This window comes from Mucor mucedo (genome assembly GCF_025094135.1).
Source record: "Mucor mucedo strain NRRL 3635 chromosome Unknown EV154scaffold_82, whole genome shotgun sequence".
NCBI lineage: Eukaryota > Fungi > Mucoromycota > Mucoromycetes > Mucorales > Mucoraceae > Mucor > Mucor mucedo.
Genome location: NW_026252366.1, coordinates 54985 through 80978, shown reverse-complemented (window position 1 = coordinate 80978; position 25994 = coordinate 54985). Strand labels below are relative to the sequence as shown.

At 37.2% G+C, this 25994-nt stretch overlaps 10 protein-coding genes across 10 annotated transcripts; 7 read left to right on the top strand and 3 right to left on the bottom strand.

Moving 5' to 3' along the window:
- The first annotated feature begins 857 nt into the window (after positions 1-857).
- On the top strand, positions 858-2551 carry EV154DRAFT_516961 (camp-dependent protein kinase 3). Its single transcript, XM_051602444.1, has 3 exons — positions 858-1025; positions 1087-2035; positions 2107-2551. The coding sequence occupies exons 1-3, from the start codon at positions 884-886 to the stop codon at positions 2465-2467; spliced, it is 1452 nt and encodes a 483-aa protein (XP_051455094.1). The 5' UTR covers positions 858-883; the 3' UTR covers positions 2468-2551.
- An 823-nt stretch (positions 2552-3374) lies between these two features.
- Positions 3375-5480, top strand: EV154DRAFT_516955 (T-complex protein 1 subunit alpha). The gene is made up of 4 exons (XM_051602443.1): positions 3375-3554; positions 3631-3716; positions 3804-4141; positions 4234-5480. The coding sequence occupies exons 1-4, from the start codon at positions 3476-3478 to the stop codon at positions 5399-5401; spliced, it is 1671 nt and encodes a 556-aa protein (XP_051455093.1). The 5' UTR covers positions 3375-3475; the 3' UTR covers positions 5402-5480.
- On the bottom strand, positions 5458-6950 carry EV154DRAFT_303648 (mitochondrial distribution and morphology protein 10). The gene is made up of 3 exons (XM_051594876.1): positions 6417-6950; positions 6025-6339; positions 5458-5954 (listed from the first exon to the last, which is right to left on the bottom strand). The coding sequence occupies exons 1-3, from the start codon at positions 6751-6753 to the stop codon at positions 5515-5517; spliced, it is 1092 nt and encodes a 363-aa protein (XP_051455092.1). The 5' UTR covers positions 6754-6950; the 3' UTR covers positions 5458-5514.
- A 31-nt stretch (positions 6951-6981) lies between these two features.
- EV154DRAFT_303639 (CAAX protease self-immunity-domain-containing protein) lies at positions 6982-7913 on the top strand. Its single transcript, XM_051594875.1, has 3 exons — positions 6982-7422; positions 7495-7737; positions 7811-7913. Exons 1-3 carry the CDS (start codon positions 7209-7211, stop codon positions 7894-7896), a joined length of 543 nt encoding a protein of 180 aa, XP_051455091.1. The 5' UTR covers positions 6982-7208; the 3' UTR covers positions 7897-7913.
- Positions 7914-7930: 17 nt separating this feature from the next.
- EV154DRAFT_425307 (uncharacterized protein) lies at positions 7931-8928 on the bottom strand (the record flags this gene model as incomplete). The annotated part of the gene is made up of 3 exons (XM_051596236.1): positions 7931-8142; positions 8215-8295; positions 8358-8928. The coding sequence occupies 3 exons, from the start codon at positions 8926-8928 to the stop codon at positions 7931-7933; spliced, it is 864 nt and encodes a 287-aa protein (XP_051455090.1).
- Positions 8929-11944: 3016 nt separating this feature from the next.
- On the top strand, positions 11945-13072 carry EV154DRAFT_566158 (ankyrin repeat-containing domain protein; the record flags this gene model as incomplete). The annotated part of the gene is made up of 1 exon (XM_051605940.1): positions 11945-13072. The coding sequence occupies one exon, from the start codon at positions 11945-11947 to the stop codon at positions 13070-13072; it is 1128 nt and encodes a 375-aa protein (XP_051455089.1).
- Positions 13073-14002: 930 nt separating this feature from the next.
- Positions 14003-14520, bottom strand: EV154DRAFT_539214 (synaptobrevin-domain-containing protein; the record flags this gene model as incomplete). Its single annotated transcript, XM_051604332.1, has 2 exons — positions 14003-14095; positions 14170-14520. The coding sequence occupies 2 exons, from the start codon at positions 14518-14520 to the stop codon at positions 14003-14005; spliced, it is 444 nt and encodes a 147-aa protein (XP_051455088.1).
- A 1215-nt stretch (positions 14521-15735) lies between these two features.
- Positions 15736-17796, top strand: EV154DRAFT_604617 (uncharacterized protein; the record flags this gene model as incomplete). Its single annotated transcript, XM_051607413.1, has 1 exon — positions 15736-17796. The coding sequence occupies one exon, from the start codon at positions 15736-15738 to the stop codon at positions 17794-17796; it is 2061 nt and encodes a 686-aa protein (XP_051455087.1).
- A 3923-nt stretch (positions 17797-21719) lies between these two features.
- Positions 21720-23200, top strand: EV154DRAFT_516939 (uncharacterized protein). Its single transcript, XM_051602442.1, has 5 exons — positions 21720-22112; positions 22163-22276; positions 22355-22529; positions 22585-22636; positions 22704-23200. Exons 1-5 carry the CDS (start codon positions 22085-22087, stop codon positions 22989-22991), a joined length of 657 nt encoding a protein of 218 aa, XP_051455086.1. The 5' UTR covers positions 21720-22084; the 3' UTR covers positions 22992-23200.
- EV154DRAFT_516933 (serine protease) lies at positions 23176-24582 on the top strand. The gene has a single exon (XM_051602441.1). The coding sequence runs from the start codon at positions 23204-23206 to the stop codon at positions 24500-24502; it is 1299 nt and encodes a 432-aa protein (XP_051455085.1). The 5' UTR covers positions 23176-23203; the 3' UTR covers positions 24503-24582.
- The last annotated feature ends 1412 nt before the right edge of the window (positions 24583-25994 follow it).

The following is a 25994-nucleotide window of genomic DNA, read 5'->3' as shown; positions in this document are numbered from 1 at the left end:
ATAATCGCCTCTGCAAACTGTAACTGAATTGTCTCTATCTCAGCTACTTTTACAAATGAATTTATATTTGTTACACATATTAAATGTAAAAAAATGTCATTGCAGCATCCCACCAAAATATTGTGATATTATGATACGATCACGTTAATTAAATGTTTATACCCAAACTGAGTATAAGAAATCAGTCACCTAATATTTTTGAAATTGACAATATACGATTTACCTAATCACCCATAACCAGGAACCTGAAAAAAAAAAAAGAAACGTATTTTATGTTGCTACTAATTGGTGCACAATTTTTTTTTTTTTTTTTTTTAGTTCCATTTCCTAGCCATATGCCCTGAAGGTTACATGCACCCTGAAGGAGGAGTATTAATAAAATCGGCTGACACCTTGGATGTTTTGACAGTGCTGCTAAATTAATAATAATAAAAAAAAGTATAAACAACAAAAATTACAGGTCTAAAAAAAAACAATTCAAAAGTCAGAGAGAGAGAAAGAGGAATTCCGCATCCAGCGTAATATAGTGGCACGTTATTTTTAAATGAACTTTAGATTTGAGATAAAAGACTATTTTGGACTTTTTGATCAAGCGATAAGGTTATTTCTTTATCAGTAAAATAAAGCAGACAGAAAAAAGTACTCGAGACTGATTTCGGGTGATGATTTGTGTTTCTTTGAACAAAGAAATAAGCAAAATTCTGTAATTTTTTTTTGTTGTCATACCCGTATTTTTTTTTGAGAAAACCTTATTTGTCAAAAAAAAACAAAAAAAAAAAAAAACGGGAACTGAAACTTGTGCAATATAAATATTCGCAAAAAATTATCTTTTTTCTTTTCTTTTTTTATTATATTTTTAATACACATAATAATTTGACAGAAAATGGCTGATACAAATCTTCGTGAACCCGAAATCAGTTCAAACAACTCTAAAAATGCAACACAGATCAATTCAGCAGTCATTCACAAGACAACAAGTCTGCCAACACCGAGAAATTCAATCGATCTCTTTCCAACCACAAAAGGTAAATAAACAAACAAAACAAATGAATTCATATTTCATGCAATGATTAACACTCCTTATAGTTGTATCTACACCATCTACCCCTACAGAAAATACAGTCCTGTCAAAAAAAGTTGATTCATCAGAGGAGTCAATACCGCAGTCAAAGCAAGTCAAGCCAAAACCCATATATACACACGAACTTCCAGTCAACTTTTTCGGTTCTCATTCACCACCATTACCACTCTCTCCCTTAGCATTTGCATCTAAAAGAAACACACCTGTTTCTTCACCGCAAATTCACCCAACCATAGACACACTTGTAGAGCCTACCGAAACTTTGGATCTCCACAAAACTCCTAAAAAGGATGATGTATTACCACCGTCATCATTACCAGATCAGTATATGCTGACCAAATCAAAAAAGTTTCCAAAAACCCACATGTTATCTTTAGAGGACTTTGATATCAAGCAAACTGTTGGTACAGGTTCATTTGCCCGAGTGCATGTTGCCAAAAGTAAAGCCAACGGAAAATACTACGCCATCAAAGCCATCAACAAGAAGGATTTAATATCAAGGCGACAAGTAGAGCATGTTCACAACGAGCGGGAAGTTCTCAGTGTCGTATCTCATCCATTCCTCGTCAAATTTTGGGGAACCTTTCAAAGCGAGACACACGTTTTTTTCGTCATGGATTATGTGCCTGGAGGAGAACTCTTTCGATTGATCAAAAACAAAAAATTGGCCGAGAAGGATGCCAAGTTTTATGCTGCTGAAGTCACATTAGCCATTGAATATTTGCATAGTATCAATGTCGCTTACCGAGATTTAAAACCGGAAAATATCTTACTGGATCAGCGTGGACATGTCAAGATCACGGATTTTGGATTTGCAAAACAAGTAGAGGATGTCACTTGGACTGTGTGTGGTACACCAGATTATTTGGCTCCGGAAATCATTCGTTCCAAAGGATACACAAAAGCTGTGGACTGGTGGGGACTTGGTGTATTAATTTTTGAATTACTAGCAGGGTAAAGTAGTATTATTTATAAATATATATATATATTGATTTATATTGACACTTTTTTTTTCTTTCTTATAGTCATGCACCATTTTCTGCAAAGAATCCTGTGGATCAATACCAAAAGATTCTCGAATGTGACATTACTTGGCCTGACCATTTCAGTGAGGAAGCCAAAGATCTGATACAAAACTTGCTCCAAGTCAAACCCAGCGAAAGATTTGGAAACTTAAAAGAGGGTGCGAATGACATTAAACAGCATGCATGGTTTAAATCACTCGACTTTGATAGAGTATTAGCGCGTGATGTTACACCTCCTTATGTTCCCAATGTCAAATACGAAGGTGATACCGGATGTTTTGCTTATTATGAAGAAATGCCATTACCCTATAATTTAATGCACACATCCAAAGCTTACTGTGATCATTTCCCTGACTTTTAAAAAAAACACTACAACATACACACTCAATGATACCATTTTTTAATTATAATAATAAAAAAAGAAAACTTGCATTCCTATACAGCTATATATAAAACGAGTTTCCCCCCAAAAAAAAAAAAACGGCCAAGGTTGATAATTGAAGTATTGTGAAATAAAAATAAAGTGCGATTACCTATCGCCAGGTCATTTAGACAATAAACATTGTGTATTTGTTTAGATAATTATCAAAAACAAGGGGAGCAATAAAATAAAATATGGTTAAATATAAAGATGTTGGGATTACTTTAATTTTGAGAAAGTTACACCCGTACGCGCGCCAGGTCGGTTTTATAAAATAACTAACAATTTAGCTTTAGATACACCATTTTAAAGGTGGTCGCGTGCTTTCTGTTTTGCCTCATTTTTTGTCATGTTATGTTTATTAAAATATACTTGATGTAGTGAGTAATTAAACTAATAAAGCTACTGTGTTGATGATTGTCAAAAAAAAAAAAAAAATACGGGGTAATATTTTTTTTTTCTTTCTTTCTTTGCTATATTTCCACACTGTGGTAATATAACCATACCACGTACGCTAGCTATCGCTTTGTTAAATTTTGTCTTTTTTTTTTTCCTAGACACTTTGCATATTGCGTTAAATGACATTGTAGCATCTGAATGACGGAAACCATGACAACGCATAATTTTTTTTTTTTTGTACTGGTAGAGATAAAAGAATATTTGTGGAACTTCAAACACCAACAAATTATGTGCCTTATTTGTCAATGAAGCATTTCCCCCGGACTTTGAAGCCTAGTTTTTTAATGGAAAAGCACAGAACTTGCTAGGTCTTTTGGAGGGTAAAAAAATGAAAAGCCACCAAATTACACCGCTCGAGGTTCCCAAAACCGGACGGACTTGGGAAGGATTTTTTTTTTTGAAAAAAAAAAATAAAGATCTCGTTCAAAGGAGAGGGGGTGGAGTTGAATTCTGTTGTTCTTTTTCATCATCATCTTTTATTAGGGAAAAATGTATCAAAGTAACCAAAACCCTTCCCTCTTTTTAGGAGGTGAACGTACTACCGGACAGGATGTTCGCGCAAGCAATGGTAAGTTTTTTTTTTTTGTGGGCATGCTTGTCACGACGCGTCATTCATGACAGATCAACTTACCTCTTTCTACTAGTCCTCGCCGCCGCCTCTATTGCAAATATTGTTAAAAGTTCTTTAGGCCCCGTCGGCTTAGACAAGATGTTGGTTGATGAAATTGGTGTAAGTATTTCCCCCTTCCAACAAGAAACTCTTCCAACATTTTTTTCTCATCATCATCCTTTTTTTTTTTTTCTTCTTCTCATCTAGGATGTGACCATCACCAACGATGGTGCTACCATTCTTGGTTTGCTCGAGGTCGAACATCCCGCCGGTAAAGTTTTAGTTGAACTTGCTCAACAACAAGATCGTGAAGTTGGTGACGGTACTACCTCTGTCGTCATTATCGCTGCTGAACTTTTAAAACGTGCCAACGAACTCGTCAAAAACAAGATTCATCCTACCACCATCATTACAGGTTACAGATTGGCTTCCAAGGAAGCTTGTCGTTTCATTGCCAACGAAATGGCCACTAAAGTCGATACTCTTGGTAAGGAATGTCTCATCAATGCCGCCAAGACCTCCATGAGTTCAAAGATTATCGGATCGTAAGTTGTTTTTTTTTGGAGAAAAAGGGGATGGATGGGGAGAACGAGAAGAAGAAAAATAAAATAAAAAAGAGGACTAATGTGTTATAAAGTGATTCCAAGTTCTTTGCTAATCTTGCTGTTGAGTCTATTTTGGCCGTCAAGTCCACCAACATGCGTGGTGAAACCAAGTACCCCGTCAAGGCTGTCAATATTCTCAAGGCCCATGGTAAATCTGGTCTTGAATCACAATTTGTTCGTGGTTATGCTCTCAACTGTACTGTTGCATCTCAAGCCATGAAGAAGCAAGTCAAGAACGCCAAAATTGCCTGTCTTGACATGAACCTTCAAAAGGCGCGTATGCATTTAGGTGTTAATATTGTCGTGGATGATCCTGATAAGTTGGAAGATATCCGTAAGAGAGAAATTGAAATCACAACCGAACGTATCCAAAAGATTTTAGATACCGGCGCCAACGTGATTTTAACCACAAAGGGTATTGATGATTTATGTCTCAAGCTTTTCGTTGAAGCGGGTGCTATGGCCGTCCGTCGTTGTAAGAAGGAGGATTTGAAGCGTATTGCCAAGGCTACAGGTGCTACTCTTGTTTCTTCTTTAGCTAACTTGGAAGGCGAAGAAACCTTTGAAGCCAGCTCTCTTGGTCAAGCTGAGGAAGTTGTTCAAGAACGTATCTCCGATGATGAATGTATTTTAGTAAAGGGTACCAAGATCCAAAACTCAGCTTCCATCATCTTGCGTGGTGCTAACGATTACATGTTGGATGAAATGGAGAGATCCCTTCACGATTCTCTTTCGGTTGTAAAGAGAACTTTGGAAAGTAACAGTGTTGTACCCGGTGGTGGTGCCGTTGAATCTGCTTTGAGCATATACCTTGAAAATTTCGCTACAAGCTTAGGTTCTCGTGAGCAACTCGCCATTGCTGAATTCGCTAATGCTTTGCTTGTTATCCCCAAGACCCTTGCTGTGAACGCCGCTAAGGATTCTACAGAATTAGTCGCTAAGCTTCGTGCTTATCACAACACTGCTCTTAATGCTGATGCAGATGATCGTAAGCGTGCCCTCAAGTGGTACGGTCTTGAATTGATCGATGGTACAGTTCGTGATAACCTCAAGGCTGGTATTTTGGAACCCACCATGTCCAAGATCAAGTCACTGAAGAGTGCTACTGAAGCTGCTATTGCTATTTTAAGAATCGATGATTTCATCAAGGTTGCACCTGAGCAAAGAGGAAACCCTGAGGATGATGGTCATGGTCATTAAAATGTTTTTTGTTATAAATAGTATATTTATCAAATAAAAAAAGAGAAAAAAAAAAAGAGAGAAAGAATTATATATTGTACACAAAAAGGGAAGAGGTTCTGACTACACAAAAATCAAGAGAAATATTGTACTTCTAATCCTATTGTACGAATTGGACTTGTGCTTCTTAAATCAGCAGTCAATCCTAAACTAAATAAGGTGTTCTTAAATCTTCCTTCCCACATCAAAGCAAGACCTTTGGTGAACCCCCAACGTGCTTTAATTAAACCCTCTAATTTCTCGGTACGATCTGCTGTCAATGTAATCATACCCTCATCCACTTCTGTCTCGATGGTCGGTGTCTTGTTTTTGGTGCGGTATTCGAATCCAAAGGCTAAATCACTTTCATAAGAATAGATGCTAAAATCGTATCTGGAACACATGACTAATTCGTCTGATAATTTAGCCACATAACTCGTAGACATGTGTCCCACAATAGGGTTCAATGTATAGGTGAAACTGATCGGTGGTGCATTGGAATTAGGTAATGTGCGATAACGAAAACCAGTAGACACTACTCATTTTTTTTTTTAGAACACAACGAGGACGACAACCTATATTCTTACAAAAAACTGCCCACTTACATCCACCACTTTTATCAAGAACACCGTAATATATCTCTGTGCCCAAGGACCATTGCCCTGTAGCTGAAGGCTGACCAATATTGTATAATGCTCGAAGACCCAAAAGTCCGTCGTCGGATGTGTATGAGCATTCAGAACACCATTTCCCCACGTCATACTGTAACTGCATAGCCACTTGAGGTGAAACAAGGGTACGAGGGCTATTGACAGCAGTGACGAGATATTGAAGGTGTTCGCTGATACGACGTACGTACATGGCTTCTAACCTAGCTCCTGGGAAGAACATGCGACCATAAAGCAAATAGTCGGGAGTTACTAAACCTAATGGGTTAACGATGACAACACAAAAAAACAATATTTCCTTGTGGAAAGCATTTTTTTTTTTTTTTTACCTTGGTAATCTTTTACATTGCTGGAAGGTTGCTTAACAATAATTCGAAATCGATCAATCATGTCTTGAAAATCAACGGTTGCACTTGTTCCAATTTCAAGAGGTTTTGAGGTATAGAGATATCCTATACTGCCATTGAGTGTCGGTAAAGCGTTTAGAGTATAAGAAGGTTTAAATTGAGGTGTTGGAAGTTTCGACATGACCAAGGATAAACCTCTTGGTGTGTGAAAATCAAGTAAAGCTCTTGACCACGAGCATAGGTTCGAGTACTGGTTTTCTTCGTTCCAGCCTGAAGAGCGGTAAAACCGCTTCAAGCAATATTCCATAAAGTCATACATAGTTTAAGTGTAAGGAAAAAAAAAGGGTGTGTGTGTGTGTGTGTGTGTGGAAAACCCCCAAACTTGGGAGACTTTTTTTTTTTAGGAATGGATAAACGATCTTCCTTACATGGACTCAAAAAACTCGAGTTTTTGTATTTCATCTTTCCTTCTTTTTTTTTTTTCATGGTCATCGCAGCTGGATTAGCAAGTGTAACATGCGTGGCATTTACGTTGCTCTATGTAGCTGGTTTCTATCTTTTTAAGCAACCTGGATCTCGTAATGATCCCAAAGTGATTCGAGCTCGATTCAAGGCTGTTACTGTGGCCTCCATAGTTTCAGCTTTGATTGTATGGTCTATGGTTGATAAACAAGATACACTGACTGTGTTAGGTATGAGTAGACCCAAGTTGTTTGCACACATCCTACGTCCATTATTGCTTACGGTCATGCTTTTTTGGGTCCCTTGTCCATCATGTTTTTCGATCGAGAGTTGCCGTTTCAAAAACACTTTGACTTTCATCGCGATGTAGTAGAGAATGTGACAACTTTGGTAGGACAGAGAAATTACATGGTAGCACCCTTGACTGAGGAATTTGTTTTTCGCTCATGTATGATTGCCGTATTATATCAAGCAGGTTATTCCAAGAATTACTTGATATTTATTTCTCCACTTTATTTTGGCATTGGTAAGAAAATGAAGAGGGGGGAGTATATAAAAAAAAAAAAAAGACCAGAATTTTAACCAATTTCAAATGCAGCTCACTTACATCATGCTTGGGATAATTATAATAAAATGAATCGAACCACGAGGGCTTTAAAGAATGCGATATTATCGTCCTCCTTTCAGTTTGTGTATACTACATTGTTTGGATGGTACGCTAGCTACTTGTTCTTGAGATCAGGCAATCTTATGCCTCCTGTACTAAGTCACTCATTCTGTAACATAATGGGTTTCCCTGATTTCAGTAGTATTAACCATCGATCCAGACTACAAAAAGCAGGTAAGAACGAAATATGAGACCCCCCCTCCAACAAAAAAAAAGAGCTAACAAAAAAAAAATTCTCTTTATATAGTAATTTATATGTGTTTTCCAATTGGTATTTGGTTATTTATTTACAACTTTCAATATTTGACTCATAGTGATTCAATCTACTGGTGAAGAAAAACAAAACAATCTCTCTCTTTCTTTCTTTTTATTTCTTATCGCTAGGTTTCTTGTCATGACCCAGCGTGTTTTCGATCAATCGCTTAGTACTATCTAGAACTAAATAAAACGCATCTCCTTTCTGAGCACTAGACCAAAACTTGCTGAAAAATGCTTGCTGATTACCATCTTTCCAAGAATCCATGTATCGTTGTGTAAGATGCTGTAGCGGACTAAAGGTCCTTTTAACTGCTTTTGTCACTAAGAGTTCAAAAGAAGGTTTTTTTAATAAGACAAATCAAAATGCATCTTTTTTTACGAATCGAATATTACCGTATTCACCCGAATGACCAAGCTCATCACCCAATTCCATTGTGTAGTAATCAGAAAATGTCTTTTTGGTAATATTTCCAGCTAAAAAAAAAAATACAGTTAGAATGGGAGAGGAAACTTATAACAACCATGAGAAAACATACCATCCAACAAATGCTCTTTACACCTTGTAGGAGTCTTTGCTATGGTGATCCATGTGCCATAGAACGGATTGAAAGAATAGGTAAGAGGTAATTTACCATGCTCCTGTAACAGTCTATCCTTTGTCATCTGCCTACTAGATCGTAAAAAGCAAATCATGCTGCATTCTTTTGACTTGTCAAATATCTCTTCTAATTCTTTTTGTACAGTTTCCTTCTTGTGTTCTTTCAAAGATCCATCTGTGGCAGCTAATAAGAAACAACGTTCTTTCCATTGGTTTGGGCTTTCTTTGGCCGATGCTCTGTTAAATGAAAGAACAGAGATATTCAGAGTAGACGATGTGGGATCTTTTTCGGTTAATGGCAAAGTGTCTGTTGTGGATGGAATATGATCTGCTTCCCCTTCTATTTGTTCTGCAGGTGGTTCTTCTGACCACCATGGTGAAGTCAATGTCGAACTATCTTGTTCTAATGGTGGTGGTGGTGGCGGTGGGCAAGGTAACGCATGTGGAGGTAACAAGCCTGATGTTTCATCGTTGTGACGTTCATTATTATTATCAGTTGTTCCAGGCATTTTTTATTTTTTTATTTTTAAAAAACGTATGTTATGAAGAGAGAGGGAAAGAAAAAAAATAACTATATTCCCTCTCTTATTTTTTTATTTCTTTTTTTAGTTTCTGAGCTGCATTTAAAAAACGATCACGTGTGTAGTGACGAAACTCGCTTAATGGGGGGAGGGTTAAAACCTCTCCATTGTATGGTGCATATGTAGAAACACACACATTCATTTTCTCTCTCTCTCTCTCTCTTTCCCTCGTTTGCTCTAGTTTTAAAACTTACAAAGTTGAACCCCCCCAACAGCTTAATTTAATACGAGTCTCAAATTACAGAATATGGTTAGTAAGCATTAGCATTCTCGGAACGAGCCGAAAGACTATTCATCTCTGTAGTATACTCGCACGCTTGTATCAACAGAATAACTGGAATGGGAGAAATAAACAAAAAAAGTTTCATCAGGTGGTGCAGAAAATAAGAGAGTCAATTGGTGTAAAAGTGAGGAGGCAGTCTTAAAGTGGTACAAGGCGTACATATTTGTGCTTTGACAGTGACTGGATCACTTTTAACTCTTTTTGATAAGCACTTTTCAAAGGATGCAACTAGTACATTGAATTAAATAATACACGCATTGCATCTCTTTACGGCATTTCTCTTTTTTTTTTTAAAAAAGAAAAAAAAGAAAAAAGTGCTAAGATAAGATAGATAGTTTATTTAGATGGACTTACTACAAAATCAATAAATTAGGTTTATCCAAATTCTTGTTTTATACTCGTCATACATTTATGCAATTAGTTGGAAAGGGTAGACAAGAATTAATGGTCTACTCGCTAGGAACAATTACGAGATGTGGATTCCTCTGTTCCTAGCAGCTCCCTAACACCCAACATGACAACTAGTTACTCATTTATCTCACGAGATAAATACATAGAGAATCATTAAAAGATGAAACTTGCAAGACTCCAAAATAACTCTTAATTATTAGATATATGGACAAAACTTCTTAGTAAAAGATCCGAATTATTGAGGGAGGAGGATGTTCTGTGTAGGAAATCCTGTAATAATTTTCTTATCTAACTAGAAATAGTATCCTGTCTGATGTGAATAAAATATCTATGATCTGATCAAATTGTCATTACTGAGTTGACCATAAATCCAGCATGTGTTTGTTTTTATTAAAAAAGGATTCGGATACCCCTGAATAATAAAAAAGTTTACCTGCCTACTACACAAGTAAATTTTTGTGATTGACGTAATTGATAAATACTATTTTTCTCCCGTAAATCTGAAAAGTGACAAAACTATTGTTTTGATGGAGGTTGACTGACAACGACAGCTTTTGGTGGGACATTAGTCATGAAATTCACGTCTGCATGATTTATTTAGGAATTCCAAATCTTAAACCCGGGTATCGATAATACAACTATAGAAGATAGACCCCAGCGAATTCAAATTATTTGATAAAGGGGAGTGGGGAAGAAATTTTTAGAACAAAACAAAAACTTTTTTATTAAAAAAAGCCATAAGAAAGATAGCTCGATTGTCCTTGTGCCAAGTAGTAAGTATGTCTTAACATTTTTAGCTCGAAACACACAATTGTTTTGTTTCAAACTCCACCATCGTTGTGATTGCTTACGTAATCTCCAATTAGCTCTTTTCCCGCTTTGATAAAATGATAGAAAATCGGAGGGGGGGGGGGGGACGGAAAGCGATCACCCATTTATTTACCGTTTGTAATCATGTAATTGGAGCGACAATAAAAATAAATAACATGTTGTCATGGGGATGAGGGAAAACATTTACATCCAAGCGTGAGTGGGTTGTTACACGCGAGAGGCGCTCCCAAGCACATTACAAGTAATTTCCAAGACTTTATATTGTAAACTTACAAAAGTTACTTTACATTAGACAAAAAAAAAAGAGAGAGACTGCAAATGGTGTATAAGTATCTACCAGTGTTTCTCTGTCGTGTTAAACTGGTAGAATTGGGTGATTTGTGCATTTTCTGTATCTTTTGTCATTCGGGGGGGGGGGGGCGCAAGGTGTGAAGTGGGGTGATTCTGTGGTTAAAAAATGTAGAAAAAAAAGTTGCCCCGGTCCGGAAAAGGTTTTTCATGTGAATTAAAAGGGGTCGGGAAGAAAGCAGTGTTTATCCGTTTAAATAAAAGGGGTGGGGGGCGATAGAGACTTGTTTACATACCTCGAGAAGAACAGAAACATCCCAGTGGCAATGGGGTAGGAGAAAATGTGCTTCCATGTTTGTTTTTCTTGGGAGGGGCGGCAGGTGCTGTAATTAATAAAATTATTAGTGCCTTGGCATTTTTACATTCGATTCATAGAAGGTCGGGCAAAAGGCATTTATATAAAATTCGAGGAGGTTGCACTGAATCAGGGAATCCTGGTGTGACAATGGAACTGTGGCAAAAAATAAATAAAAGGGGGGCTATGTAAAAAAGTATTTATAAAATAGTTCACACTTAAGCATATTACATGCAAATATGAACCAATAGTTTTTCGGACGTGCACACATATAAATATCCAAGATTCTCCGTAATATATTAATAAACAACACAGCTACCCCCCCCCCCCCTTACACTACTACTTGCCAAGATAACAGTCGTGTCTAATACACTATGAATGGTACAGAAATTCTGATTTTTTCATTAACCAATTAAAACGCCACTTGAAATAACCAGTAATTTTTTTCGTGTGCAACCCAAAAGACCCGAAAAAAATAAAATATATATTTATATTTCTCTTCTTTTTGATTATATCCAAACATACTTTGTTCCCTCAGAAACTGACAAATATTTGAATACTGCATATATACGCCAAGAGTTTACACACAATGTTTAAATGATACATTTTATTTTCCTTTTTATTTTGCATGAGTTTTGCCAAGAGCTGTCTTTGAATCTGTAGATCTTTTTCTCATTTGTTGCCTGCCAAGAACAAAGAACTATAAAAGAGAACGAGAAAAATCGGATAAAAAAAACTTTTTCCCTTTTCTCTCATAATTACAATTAAAAAGAAAAATGCAAGCCATTGATATCAACACCAAGAAAACGGATGGAAAGCCTAACAACGTCCTTTTACCTTCCCCACCTTCTTCTCCCATCGAAAGCCTCAATTCCAGAAAACGTGCATTTTCTATCTCATTCATCCAGAATGAATCTACACCACCACAACCATCAAAAAAATCCAAATTCGATATCGGTTGTTTGAATAATTATCTTAAAAAGGGATCACCCAACACCTGTGATGAACAATTCAAACGTTCACTTTTAAGCTGGGCCTGTATTGGAAAATCAAAAGAAGCCGTACAAGACCTGTTAAAACTGGTTCATTTGGATATTAATATGAAGTCAGGTCCTCATCAAACAACAGCACTCCATGAAGCTTGCTTACATGGTTTCCACCAAGGTTTAGAATTATTGGTCAAGCATGCTGACATTGATCTGAACGCTACAGACAATCAAGGTCAGACTGCCATTCATTGTGCAACCCAAGCAAATAAAATAGATTGCCTGAAAATTTTATTATCAGCTGGTGCTCGTATCGATTTATTTTCAACTGGAGGTAGACTTCCCATTCACATTGCTATCCAGCATGGATTTCATCATGGTGTATCTTTGCTCCTGTCCAAATCAAAAATACACGATAATAATCCCACAGAGACAGACATGCTTTGGAAATCGAATTTGGTGGATGGTCGCTCCTCCATTCAAAGTGCTATCGTATCTGGTTACATCAACACACTGCAATTACTTTTGGACAATGACTCCATCACGGCAAAGCATCAAACCACCAAGGGTCTTGTGCAATTAGCAGTGGATTGGAATCGCATTGAATGTTTACAATTGTTGATCAAACGTGGATGTATCATTGATGAATCGAGCCTATTAACTGCTGTACAGCAAAGAAAAATAGACATGGTGCGTGAATTGTCTACAGCAGGGGCTAATCCTTGCTTGGCGAACGGTCAAAATCCCTCGTTTCTTTATGCCGCCAATCATGGCTTTATAGATATGGTGCCTTTAGTAATAACTCCATCTACATCCAAGGACTGTATTCATCAGGCTCTCTTATTGGCTTCCTGTTTAGGTCTCCGTGATAAACTAGCAACAGCCGTCATTCATACTTTAAAATCAATCACAAAATAATTTATCCTGTCTTTTACCTACTCACGCATTTATACACTGGACTCAATTACAAAAAAACAGCATTTCCCATGTCCAATAACTTACCTTAATAATAATAATAGAATCTATTTGTATACCTCCTTTCACACTCCTTTCCCTTCTACCCCCTCCTCCCCTTTATATTCCTTCTTTTGTACAGCTTCTTTTTTTTTTTTATAATAAATATTTCATTTTGTTTATTATTTTTCGGGATCAAAAAAGGTTTTGAATAAATGCACTCGGGCCTCCGTCCTCCTCCCATACTTATTTGATCTCTCATGCATCAGTTTTTTCTCAGTAGGTCGTTCATCATTTGGCGTGCTGATTGAATATATATATATACACTAGAACTCATTGTACCATAGATGGTATATGCCGCCTTTTTTTTTTTTCAGTGCAACCCCTTCTTTCATCTAACATCCCGCGTTTTTTTTTTTTAATGTTTAGTCACTAGCCTACAGTTGTACTAGTCTTAAAATAATGTGTTAAGAGACGCAAACACTGTTCGACTGATATTTCCATCCTTTTTTATATATATATCCACCATAGTGGCCTAAGATTGCAAAGAATTAATGACACTAAAACAGATCAGAACCAAGAAAAACCAAAGATTGTGCATTGTGCATCATATAAAGACAAATCGAGATACGAACGAAATGATACTCATTGTGTGATAAATTACAAAGATCCCGTCTACCAACTCTTTTTTTAGATACATGTTTGCCATGAGCTTTTCAACACTAGTGAAAGCTTAATCATAGTTTATCTCAAATCCGGAGCTAGTCTCCCTCTTTTTTAAGACAACAAAAATTAGTGTAGATGAATATACTTTTTTTTTTTTCGCTTCAGGTCTAAAACATATAGGAGAAAAAAAAAAGATTTGTAGACTATTGTTATTTGAGGAAATAATGACTACCGAGAAAGCCAATAAGTAAACATGCCTATTAGGAACAGCACTAGAGAGATCAACGTCATGATTTTCATATTCTTCCACCACATTCTCCTCTAATAAATAATATATATAATATTCATTTAGTTAGGAAAGAAATAGCTTAGGTTGCAATCTATCCGTGATTTACCTTAAGGATAGTGCTTCTCTTTTTAAATGCAAATGCTTGTTGACTAAGCCCATCGGTTTTATCCACTAACAGATCAATACGTTCACCGCGTTGTAGCACTCGTTCAATGTTATGTGTCATAATATCCGTTACTTGATCGATCTCTCCCTTCACTTGCTTAAACTTGTCTAGACTGGGATCCGAAGAAAACTGTGTCATTTGGGTCTCAATCACATTGGAGAAACTGTTCATGCCATAAGGCGGTGCATGTTTCACTTGGGCATGTGTAAACGTACTGAGAAACTTGGTTTGGATGTCTCGTAAGAACAAGAACGGAATACGACGACCAAAGGATTCATCAGCCATACACATGTATATAATACCATCTTCTGCTATATAATGAAACAAATATCTAATTCATGGTTTCATTTTTTTTAATTGTAATTATAATGGGACTTTTTACTGTAATAAAATTAAAAATTTACCTATCATATGCATATGTCAATTTGGAATTGTTAGGAGGTATTTTTTCAAGAATGGCTTGTACCACTATCATCATTTTGGGCGGCTGTTAGCACGAAAAAAAAAAAGTCCTAACCAATTTCTTACCTGTCACATCATTGATTTCTCTATTCTTTTTGAATTCAGCAACAATGGTGGTACCATGAGCAACAAGTCCATGAACAATTGACATGACGGGAGAAAAAAAAGAAGAAATTGGAATAAACAAAAAATCGGGGAAAAAAAACTAAAATGGGCAAAACGCTGTGTGTGTGTGAGACAGAAACGATCCTTTTTTTTTCATTGGAGCATTTCATCATTTATCGGATAAAAGGTGATAACAACACACTCCTTGTTTCTTATTTCTGCAAAAAAAAAAACACGACAATATTTCTATTACTGGCAAATAGTGACTCTTAAGGGTGTCACAAAAACTCTGCACAATAAAAAAAAGCCTGTCATCATTACGAATAAAATTTCATAAACAAACACAAGAAAAGACTTAGTGCGTCGGAGTTAAGTAAGAAAGCTTTGACATCATGAAATAAGATCGCCCCCTTTGGTTGGAAATGTTCTACTAAAAAAAGATATACGAAACAGAAAAAAAAAATTAGAAAGCGTCATTTTGATAGAATACTTTTGTCAAACCATTTTTAGAAAAAGAAAAAAAGGTTCTGTATTTTGATACTAACCTGAAAAGAGCCTTATTTGTTAAACAATAGATTCTGTAATAATCTTTTTCCTCATGCAAAAAAAAGATCAGAAATCCATTGTTCCTTACTATCAATTGATCTGCAATAGAAAAAGTTTAATTTTTTTCTGATCTACTACATAATTAGCATTATTACGCCTAAGGCTTTTTAAATGATGATGTCAAAAATAGAAAAAAAAAAAAACTAAAGTCGGAGTTTGTCAATATATCGTCATAATGAAATCTATTCCAACTTAGCTTTACTGCTATGCATGAACCTGACGTAGTGGGGGACAAAATCAAGCTTTAAACAAAAACATATAAATACCAGACGATATTCGCCCCAGTTTTTAAAAAATTATTCTCTTTTGAATTTTAAATTAAATACTATAAATATGTCTGCTTTCACAAACAACTTAAACAATGCTACTGGTCTCAACAACCAACAACAACCTGGTCAATTAAACGATCAAGGTCTTAACAACGGACGTGGTGGTGTCTCCGATGGTCTTCATAACTCTACTGGTCTCCATAACCAGCACGGTGTCTCTGATGGTCTTCACAACTCTACCGGTCTTCACAACCAACCCGCCGCTGGTCAATTAAATGAAAATCACGGTATCGCTGCTTCCGGTCTCCAAGGCAACAACTTAAACTATACTGGTGCTCCCATCTCTAACGTAAACAAGGTGGATCAACAAAATACCCATGGCCTTACTGGTAACCATCATGACGGTCTTAACGGACATCACGGCGGTGTTGCTGGTGCTCTTGGTGCTCATGAACAAAATAAGCATACTGGTACCAACGGTATCTCCAATGATCCTCTTCATCATGGTACTGGTACCAATGGCATCACAAACAAGCCCCTTCCTGATCACCCCAACAACAAGACCGGTGTCCCTCTTTCTGGTGGTGCTTTAGGTGCTGGTGCTGCTGCTCTTGGTGCTCATGAACACAACAAGCATCATGATAACGGTCTCGGTCATAACAACAACAACACTGGTTTAGGACATAACAACAATGGTCTTGGCCACAATGAAGGTCTTGGTCATAACAACAACAACACCGGTTTAGGTCATAACAACAACAACAATGGTCTTGGCCATAACAACCATACTGGTACCGCATTCGCTGGAACTGCTGCTTCTCTTGGTTCCACTGCTCAACCTCAAACCCATACTCGTGTCGGTGATAACTTGGCTCACACTGGTCAAGCCCATACTCATGGTGGTATTGACGATCTTGCCTCTTCTCGTAGCCATACCAACGATCATCGTCATCCTGGTGTTGCTACTGGTGCTGCCGGTGCTGGTGCTGCTGCCCTCGGTGCTCATGAACATAACAAGCATCATGATAACGGTCTTGGTCACAACAACCATAAGAACATTGACGGTCTTCCTCTCAGCCATGAACACAATGCTAGTGGTCTCCACAACTCTGCCAACAACTCTGGTCTTGGTCATAACAACGCTGGTCTCGGTCATAACAACAACACTGGACTTGGTCATAATGATGGTCTTCACAAGGATCACCATACTGGTGCCGCTGCTGGTGCTGCCGGTGCTGGCGCTGCTGCTCTTGGTGCCCATGAACATAACAAGCATAACACTGGTTTGAACAACTCTGGTGTTAACTCTGGTGTCAACAACGGCTTGAACAACACTGGTCTTGGTCACAACAACAATGGTCTCGGTCACAACAACAATGGTCTTGGTCATAACAACAACGGTCTTGGTCATAACAACAACACTGGTCTTGGTCATAACGATGGTCTTCACAAGGATCACCATACTGGTGCCGCTGCTGGTGCTGCCGGTGCTGGTGCTGCTGCTCTTGGCGCCCATGAACATAACAAGCATAACAACGGTTTGAACAACACTGGTGTCAACGACCATGGTCTTCACAGCAATGGTATTAACAACTCTGGTGTTAACTCTGGTGTCAATGATCATGGCCTCCATAGCAACGGTGTTCGTAACGACGGTCTCCACAAGGATCATCATACTGGAGCTGCTACTGGTGCTGCTGGTGCTGGTGCTGCCGCTCTCGGTGCTCATGAACACAACAAGCATACTGATCCCAACACCACTCATGCCGGTGGCGCTGCCAATGCACTCAAGGGCGATCATGGTTATGCCAACCACAACAAGACCACTGGTACCCACACTGCCGCTGGTGTTAACTCTGAAGAGCCTGGTGTTCATGATTCCAGAGGTGTTCGTCATGCTGGTGTCCCTCTTCATGAAGGTCTTGCTCCTGTTCAAAAGAACTCTCCTCATCAGCAAGGTGGCGTTGAAGGTGAACATGATCTCAGTGGTTCTCCTGGTAAGGTCAAGGCTGGTGATAAGATCAAGGGTAACCTTGAAAAGATCGTCGGTAAGGTGACTGGTAATGAAGCTAAGGTTATTGAAGGTGACATGAAGGCTCATGGTCAACTTAACAATGCCATCTAAATTTTTTAAATCTATTTCTTTTGTTAATACCTGTATAAATTTTTTCCCTTTCTTTTTTTGTATAAAAAAAATAACTACTTTTTATTTAATAATAAACTTATTTGTCTAAAAAAAAAAACTTCGTCTATATGTTTCTCTAATTCATTATTTCACTTTATGCATCTGATATTGATAGGGCATAATAATCTTTATCATTTGATCCATCCCAAGTTTGCCTTTCCAACTTGAAAAATATTCAGCTAATCATCTGAATTCTTTTTAACGCTACAAGTAATGGGATTTGCAGTTGTCTAAGATAATGCAAGTAAAATAACGATGAAATTATTTGATAAGCATAATATTTATCTGGGCTTATTTTACATATTCCGATCTGCAACAGGCATTTTATGCTGATCACGGCAAAATATACATAATTTTCTTCACTATAAATATCAAGAACAAATCAGCTTTTTCTATCATCCCCACAAACTTTTTTTCATCCCTAAAAGCCACATTACTTTACAAACTATGCGGTTTTTTGCTATATTACTTACTTTTGTCATTGCATGTATAATTGGTACAGAGGCCCGCGTTACTTTTGATAGTCAAAAGAGACAACAGGATGAATCAACGTTTTCTGAGGATCTTGATGTGGATGAAAAACCGGTCCAGAAATCAGTATATGGACCACTTCCACAATCTGAAGTCATGCCTTAGAACTAGCAACCAGGTGTAACATCCGCGCTAAGAAAAGGTGGGGGTGGGAGGAAAAATTGACTGTGAGTTTTTACTGTCAACGTCCCGCTTAAAATTTTAAAAAAAATAAAGAATCTCATATTGGCCTGTTTAATATAAATTGGGTATTTTTATTGCACACAATTGTGTCGATAGGAATGGATAGGTATATCTTGATATACAGAAAATAATAGTGCCTTATACATGTTGTTCTATCATACGACATTGTAAGAGTGGATGATTGGAAACTAATGAATGAGTACTTACAAAAAAAAAGTATACCCGTATAAGATAACCTTATCGACGTATCATTAGCTACGATCACCACATTATCCTTACCGTAGTTTTAATAAAAAAGTTTACCCAGATACATCTTATGGCCACTGTACCTGGGACAGCCATCCACATATTGTATGCTTCCAGAACAGTATGTTGTTTTTTTTTCTGACAATGTCAGACGAATCGAATTGAATTATCAGATATTCGCTTAACCAGGAGAAGATCGTCGGCGAGGTAATTTGTAATGAAGAAAAAGTTGTTGAAGGTGACATAAAGGCTCATGGTCAACTTAACAATGCCATCTAAATTTTTTAAATCTATTTCTTTTGTTAATACCTGTATAAATTTTTTCCCTTTTTTTGTATAAAAAAAATAACTACTTTTTATTTAATAATAAACTTATTTGTCTAAAAAAAAAAACTTCGTCTATATGTTTCTCTAATTCATTATTTCACTTTATGCATCTGACATTGATAGGGCATAATAATCTTTATCATTTGATCCATCCCAAGTTTGCCTTTCCAACTTGAAAAATATTCAGCTAATCATCTGAATTCTTTTTAACGCTACAAGTAATGGGATTTGCAGTTGTCTAAGATAATGCAAGTAAAATAACGATGAAATTATTTGATAAGCATAATATTTATCTGGGCTTATTTCACGTATTCTGATCTGCAACAGGCATTTTATGCTGATCACGGCAAAATATACATAATTTTCTTCACTATAAATATCAAGGACAACTCAGCTTTTTCTATCATCCCCACAAACTTTTTTTTCGTCCCTAAAAGCTACATTACATTACAAACTATGCGCTCTTTCGCTATATTACTTACCCTCGTCATCGCATGTATAATCAGTACAGAGGCCCGCGTTACCTTTGATAGTCAAAATAGACAACAAGGTGTATCAGATTATCGTATAGGAAGTAACCAACCAAATTATCGTATAGGAAGTAACCATGTTGCCGAACCATCTGTAAATACGATAGACGAATGACAGTTGGATACAGAATACTATACCACTGATTTACGATATCACCGATCGAGAAGAGAATCTTCTCAGATCAAATCAAGAACTATAAGAAAGAGAAACTTGAGGTCCTGCTTAAAAATTCTAAATAAATGAAATAAAAAATTCCATGTTGGCTTATTTATTATAAAGTGGGCCATTTTTTGGTGCACTACTGTGTTGATAGTAATGGGTAGGTGTATCTTGTTATACAGGGAATGCTAGTACCTCATACAGATTGTCTCACTAAACGGCATTGAAATAATTATACCAACCCGATGATTAAAATCCATGTATGCATACTCACAAAAACTATATATATGTATACCCGTTAAAGATCACCTTGACGATGTATCATGAGCTATGATCACCGCATCATCCTTATCGTAGTTTTGATAAAAAGTTTACCCAAATATAGCTTGTAGTACTGTACTTGGAACAACCATCCACATGCAGCATGCTTCCAGAACAGTATGTTGTAGTTTTTTTTTTTCTGACAATGTCTGACGAATCGAATTAAATTATCAGATATTCGCTTAACCTGGAGAAGATCGTCAGTAAAGTATTTTGTAACGAAGCAATAAGGTTCCTGAAGGTGACATAAAGGCTCATGGTCAATTTAACAAAGCCATCTAAATTTAATCTTTTTTTTTTTGTTAATAACTTTATAAAAAAAAAGAACTACTTTTTATTTAATAAACTTACATGTCTAAAAAACCACTTTCTTTTTAATTATTTCGTATCCTATGACACTTGTTTCCTAACTATTTCGTTGTTTCGTTTTGTGTATCTGGTATTGATAGGTTCAATGACTTTATCATTTTGTCTACTCAAGTTTGTTTTTCCAAACTTTAAAAATGTAGTTCAACACATATTCTTTTAAATGCTTACAAATGATGGAATAGGCAACGGTCTGGTATAATGCAAGCTAAAGACGATGAAACCATTTGATAAACATAATATTTATTTAGGCTTAGTTATTATAGTTGTATTGATCAGCAGCATAATGCTATGCAAATCATAGTTGGATATGATAAAGAAAAATTTTTTATTATAAATAGGATGGACAAATCAGCTTTTTGTATCGTCCCCACAAACTTTGTTCATCCCAAAAGCCACATTACTTACTAACTATGCGCGCTTTCGTTTTATTGATTACCCTTGCAATTGCATCTTTATTAGGTACAGAGGCCCGCGCTGCTTTTGACGGTCAAAAGAGACAGCAGGGTTTAGCTGCACCAACTAGACGACCTAATGATTCTGAACCAACTGGAGTACCTGTAGAATTAGAACTACCTGCGCATCCCTGAGGTATTTAGCTGAATAACCTGGACTGTCAAGAAGCTGTAAAATCGGCTGTAATACTCGCTTAAAAGAAGAAGAAAATTGATTGTGAGTTTTTTACCGTCAGTTGTCTGATTGTGTGCTTTTAGGGGCATTCAACCATTTACGTCCTGCTTAAAATTCAAAATAAATAAAATGAAATAAATATCAAATTGGCTTATAAAGGGGGGGGGGCATTTTTCAGTGCACTGCTGTGTCGGTTGAAATGGATAGGTATATCTTGTTATACAGGAAATGATAGTACCTTACACAGGTTATACCATCAAATGTTGATATAACTATATCAACCGGATGATTGAAATCCAAAGTATGCGTACTTACAAAAAAATTACCCGCAAAAGATCGCCTTGACATTGTATCATGGGCTACGACCACCACATTATCCTCACCGTATTTTTTTTAAAAAAAGCTTACCCAAATACATCTTATTATATATTTAGCCACTGCTTCCCGAATAGTCAGTTTATAGTTTTTTTTTTCTCCGGTCAATGCTAAAAGCCCTTTTTGTGTGAGCGTTTTGTTTTAAAGATCCGGTCGAAAAAAAAATATTTTTTTTTTTTTGACTTTTTCTTCTTACCACATACCTGTCATAAAAAAATGAAATCCAAACTACCCGTCAAACGTCCAGTCAGACCAAAGAACAACACCGCCAGACGATGTCGATTTCCAAAAACAAGCTTAAAAGCTGCCAACTTGATCCCTATTGCCCAAAGAGTTGCCATCATTAGCGACGCCATTGCCGACGACGTCGAACTCCTCTTAATTCATTTCAGAAGTGTAATTCCTTCCCACATTGTATCCGATCTCACAGCTCACCCTATTTTTCTCTCTCCAATAGAAACCAAAACACGAATTCCACGACTTTGACGATGTCTGGAACGAGCTGCATTTTGGTCTCATTCACTTTACTTGTGTCAAGAGAGAATTTCGGGCGACGTTTATGAATGCGTTTTATGCATGTGTATTAGGTACAATCTACTCAAGATCGCTTGTATAAAAATACTCACACCTTCATTAGACTATCTACAAAGCAACTCTCCCATTATAAAAGCAGGTGCCATCTTTGCCCTGTATTTTCTCTTTGCCTCTCAACCTACTGTCTGGGGTAAAAACAGAATTCGAGTATCCAGTGGTAAATCTTTTTTTTAAAAAAAAAAGGTAAAAAAAAAAAAGAAGAAAACTGATCCTTATATGTATAAAAAAAAAAAAGAAACATGGGCATGCTTGTTTGATTTTTATGTGGAATCGATCAAGAGTGGAACACATGTAGAAGCTGGATTGATCTTTGATAAACTTCGAAAGATGGGAGCCTTTGTGTTTGTCCAGGAGGAAGAAATCGATAGCTATCCCGTGCAGGCCAAGATCGAGTTTGAAAGGCCCATCAAGTAAGTAAACTATTCATCTTTGTGCATCCAGTAGACTAACCCCCTTTTTTTCTAGGATGCTCCAACAATTAAACGACATTCGACTCAATATGATCAAGGAAGAGCCTGTAAGTCCACTAAAGAGAGCAACGGGGATAGAATAAAGTGATTGAGAAAGCGGTAATTTTTTTATAGATTGATTTATGCATGCAATTTAATTCGGAATACGATGAATTAGCAAAGCAATACGGAGAGGCCAAACAAGAAACCTATTACACATCACAAGCAACGTTGGCTACCCAGCGAAATATGAAGGAGACTTTAAACGTTACAGAAAAACGGCCGAGATTGCTCCAAAATGTATTGCTTACCAGCACGCTGGGGAAAGATGAAACAGACACCATGAAACGTCTACGGGTCACTTACGAGCAGATGTGGAATTCAAAAAGAAAGAAACTTCAGCAACGACAACCAGAGATCTAATGTTTTTTTTCTTTTTCTTTTTTTTCTTCTTTTGGCTCATGAAAAGATACTCATGACATCACTTTTTCGTATTTTTGAAACACAATTGGCCAAAATTTCCTATTCGCGACAGCACAAAAGGGGTGGGAGTATTTAAAGATTTCATAAATTTTATATTTCCTCCCATTTTTTTTTCTCTTTACTCTTTTTTTTTTTTTTTTTTTTCTTTTAACATGAAGTTCACCATCTTGACAACCGCCTTAGTGATGGCTGGCTATGCCACTGCCGTTCCTATGGTCAACCCTAATTCTTTCTCCGATGGTGGGTACGTTGCACCTTTGTATGCTCCTATGGAAGCTGAGGCAGTTCGAGGCTCTTACATTGTTGTCCTCAAGAACAACCTCTCGGTCCAACAAGTGGAGAACCATGCCGAATGGATCAGCTCCATGTCCGCTGCCTACTCATTTAACAATGGTGGGGATTACTTGGACGGCACCAACGAACAAGGCATCAACCATGTTTATGAAATGCCAAGCTTTAAGGGTTACTCGGGTAAATTCGACAAGAAGTTGTTGGACGCCATTCGTCAATCGGATGAAGTTGCCTATGTCGAAGAAGACTCCGTTGTCTATGCCAGTGAGTTACAACGTGGTGCTCCTTGGGGTCTCGCTCGTATCTCTACTCGTAACAGACTCTCACTTCGTAACTTTAATAAATACAACTATGATGCTAATTCGGCCGGTGAGGGTGTCAAGGTCTATGTGATTGATACTGGTATCAATATCGATCATGTTGACTTGGAAGGTCGTGCTATCTGGGGTAAAACTATCCCCAAGAATGACGAGGATGTGGATGGAAACGGTCACGGCTCTCATTGTTCAGGTACCATTGGCGGAAAGAAATACGGTGTTGCCAAGAAGTCCATCCCTGTTGCCGTCAAGGTCTTAGCCTCCAATGGCTCTGGCTCTATGAGTGACGTTGTAAAGGGTGTCGATTGGGCCACCAGTGATTTCCTCAAAGATAAGAAGGCTGCACTTCAATCTGGTAAAAAGTTTAAGGGATCCGCAGCAAACATGAGTTTGGGTGGTGGAAAATCACCTTCATTGGATGCTACCGTGAACGGTGCAGTGGATGCTGGTCTTGTCTTTGCCGTGGCTGCTGGTAACGATAACAAGGATGCTTGTGGTTATTCTCCTGCCAGAGCTGAAAAGGCCATCACGGTGGGCGCCTCTACCATCTTTGATGAAAGAGCTTATTTCTCCAACTTTGGTAAGTGTGTCGATGTCTTTGCTCCTGGTTTGAACATTGAGTCCATCTGGAATACCAACAAGCGTGCTACAAACACTATCTCCGGTACATCCATGGCCTCTCCTCATGTTGCTGGTTTAGCTGCCTATCTCTTGGCTTTATCTGAACCTGGTACCACTCCCAAGGAAATCAAGAAGCAACTTCTTGAATTGAGTACACCTAATGTATTCAAGGACCTTCCCAAGGATACCCCCAATCTCTTAATCTACAACGGTTTCGAGTAAATCTTTCAACTTTTATACAAATGCTTATACTATCGGAAATATTATTTTTTTTCTTTTACATAAATTCTCTCTCTCTCTCTATTTTTTTTTTCATTTCTTAGTGTGGGAGATTATGTACAGCGTGAAAATGTGATCGGTCCCATTCCCGTTTTAAGATGCATTGATTTATGGTCGATAAATTAAGCGCCCTTTCAATGATCTCACACATGATCTTTTATTAGTTCCAAAAAAAAATCATGAGGATGGCCCGTTTGATCATTCGTGGCGTGTGGTAAACCATACAGTCCTCTAGTATTGTATTTATTCCAGAATAGGAAAAATGTTTGTTTACCTTCTGTGTTTGATTATTAACCGCAGCTCTTTCTTTGTGTCACATCTCAAGTGCCTCAACTGAGAATCATGAAAATCAAACAAAAGTCATTCATAACACTTTGCAAAAACAAAACATAGTAAATCAATGCTTGTAAAATGGCATTTGTTTACCCTTACATCGGATCACTGGTGACAATTGCCCCCACTCAAAAGAAAAAGATGGGAACCTCTAATTAGCGTCCGGGTCTTATCTCGATACCACATAAAACAGGTTTTTCTTAATAGCAATCATGGACGATCCATGAATTTGATTAGACAATCTTAATATCTTGTAACAAAAAATGATGTCATACAAGTGTAGTTGGTGACTGCATAAAGTCTCTTCCAAAACGTCTCAGGGGGAAACCGTCATGCTCCCAAAAAAAAAAAAAAAAAGAGCATACGAATTATGCATACCTGTTGTTATTATAACAGGCCAACTCTTATCTGCGCTTCCCTCATTCTACTTCTTGTCAACTAGAATCTTCATTGGATGAAACTGGAGGTTTACTTGCCCCACTTTATTCAAAAAGTTGCTCATAAAAAAAAGGGAGGGAGGGGGGGAGAGCTAGCCCGAATGTGGATAGTGACGCCAGTTCAACTCATGCTTCCCGGCATAAATCATGAAAAACTTCTGAATATGTACACTTTCCAGTAAAAATAGAAACTTTTATCTAACCAATGGCGGGAGGCATATGCAATCAAAAAAGAAAAACACCCCGCCTCACTAATCAGCCAAGCTGATTTTTTTTGTCTTGTTAATTGTTAATCGTGTAAAACTACTTATATCAAAACGGCCCGTCTGCATGTAGCGTAGTACAATTAATTGTAATAGCACCTTTTACTCTTTTAAAAGTAGAGCTGTCTTTACCTTTACGTTGTTACTCCTGTTAGTAAAAGCTTTTATTGCTTTGAAGTCGAGAAAGACATTGTACCGTGTAGGTAAAATGAAGCTAAAACAAATATATACATTAAATTAGAATGAAGTTACTATCCGGTTAATTTATTTGTGATCGAAATATTTGGATTTTATTGCCATCAATTATAATCGTTTCTATTCGCTGTGTGTTCATCAGTTGTCTACAATCAAATATAATAAATACTTTGGGTCTTCATGTATTTCAATTTACTACTCTTGATA

What these genes read in the sequence shown, in the direction of transcription:
- EV154DRAFT_516955 (XM_051602443.1), top strand. Translation starts at nt 3,476, where the DNA reads ATGTATCAAAGTAACCAAAACCCTTCCCTCTTTTTAGGAGGTGAACGT. An exon ending in GGATGTTCGCGCAAGCAATG is followed by an intron (nt 3,555 to 3,630) that starts GTAAGTTTTTTT and finishes TCTTTCTACTAG; the next exon opens with TCCTCGCCGCCGCCTCTATT. An exon ending in AGTTCAAAGATTATCGGATC is followed by an intron (nt 4,142 to 4,233) that starts GTAAGTTGTTTT and finishes TGTGTTATAAAG; the next exon opens with TGATTCCAAGTTCTTTGCTA.
- EV154DRAFT_516961 (XM_051602444.1), top strand. Translation starts at nt 884, where the DNA reads ATGGCTGATACAAATCTTCGTGAACCCGAAATCAGTTCAAACAACTCT. An exon ending in TCTCTTTCCAACCACAAAAG is followed by an intron (nt 1,026 to 1,086) that starts GTAAATAAACAA and finishes CACTCCTTATAG; the next exon opens with TTGTATCTACACCATCTACC. An exon ending in ATTTTTGAATTACTAGCAGG is followed by an intron (nt 2,036 to 2,106) that starts GTAAAGTAGTAT and finishes TCTTTCTTATAG; the next exon opens with TCATGCACCATTTTCTGCAA.
- EV154DRAFT_516939 (XM_051602442.1), top strand. Translation starts at nt 22,085, where the DNA reads ATGAATGCGTTTTATGCATGTGTATTAG. An exon ending in GTTTTATGCATGTGTATTAG is followed by an intron (nt 22,113 to 22,162) that starts GTACAATCTACT and finishes CACCTTCATTAG; the next exon opens with ACTATCTACAAAGCAACTCT. An exon ending in CAGAATTCGAGTATCCAGTG is followed by an intron (nt 22,277 to 22,354) that starts GTAAATCTTTTT and finishes AAAAAAAAAAAG; the next exon opens with AAACATGGGCATGCTTGTTT.
- EV154DRAFT_516933 (XM_051602441.1), top strand. Translation starts at nt 23,204, where the DNA reads ATGAAGTTCACCATCTTGACAACCGCCTTAGTGATGGCTGGCTATGCC.
- EV154DRAFT_303639 (XM_051594875.1), top strand. Translation starts at nt 7,209, where the DNA reads ATGTTTTTCGATCGAGAGTTGCCGTTTCAAAAACACTTTGACTTTCAT. An exon ending in TCCACTTTATTTTGGCATTG is followed by an intron (nt 7,423 to 7,494) that starts GTAAGAAAATGA and finishes TTTCAAATGCAG; the next exon opens with CTCACTTACATCATGCTTGG. An exon ending in ATCCAGACTACAAAAAGCAG is followed by an intron (nt 7,738 to 7,810) that starts GTAAGAACGAAA and finishes CTCTTTATATAG; the next exon opens with TAATTTATATGTGTTTTCCA.
- EV154DRAFT_303648 (XM_051594876.1), bottom strand. Translation starts at nt 6,753, where the DNA reads ATGTATGACTTTATGGAATATTGCTTGAAGCGGTTTTACCGCTCTTCA. An exon ending in CAATGTAAAAGATTACCAAG is followed by an intron (nt 6,340 to 6,416) that starts GTAAAAAAAAAA and finishes CATTAGGTTTAG; the next exon opens with TAACTCCCGACTATTTGCTT. An exon ending in TCTTGATAAAAGTGGTGGAT is followed by an intron (nt 5,955 to 6,024) that starts GTAAGTGGGCAG and finishes AAAAATGAGTAG; the next exon opens with TGTCTACTGGTTTTCGTTAT.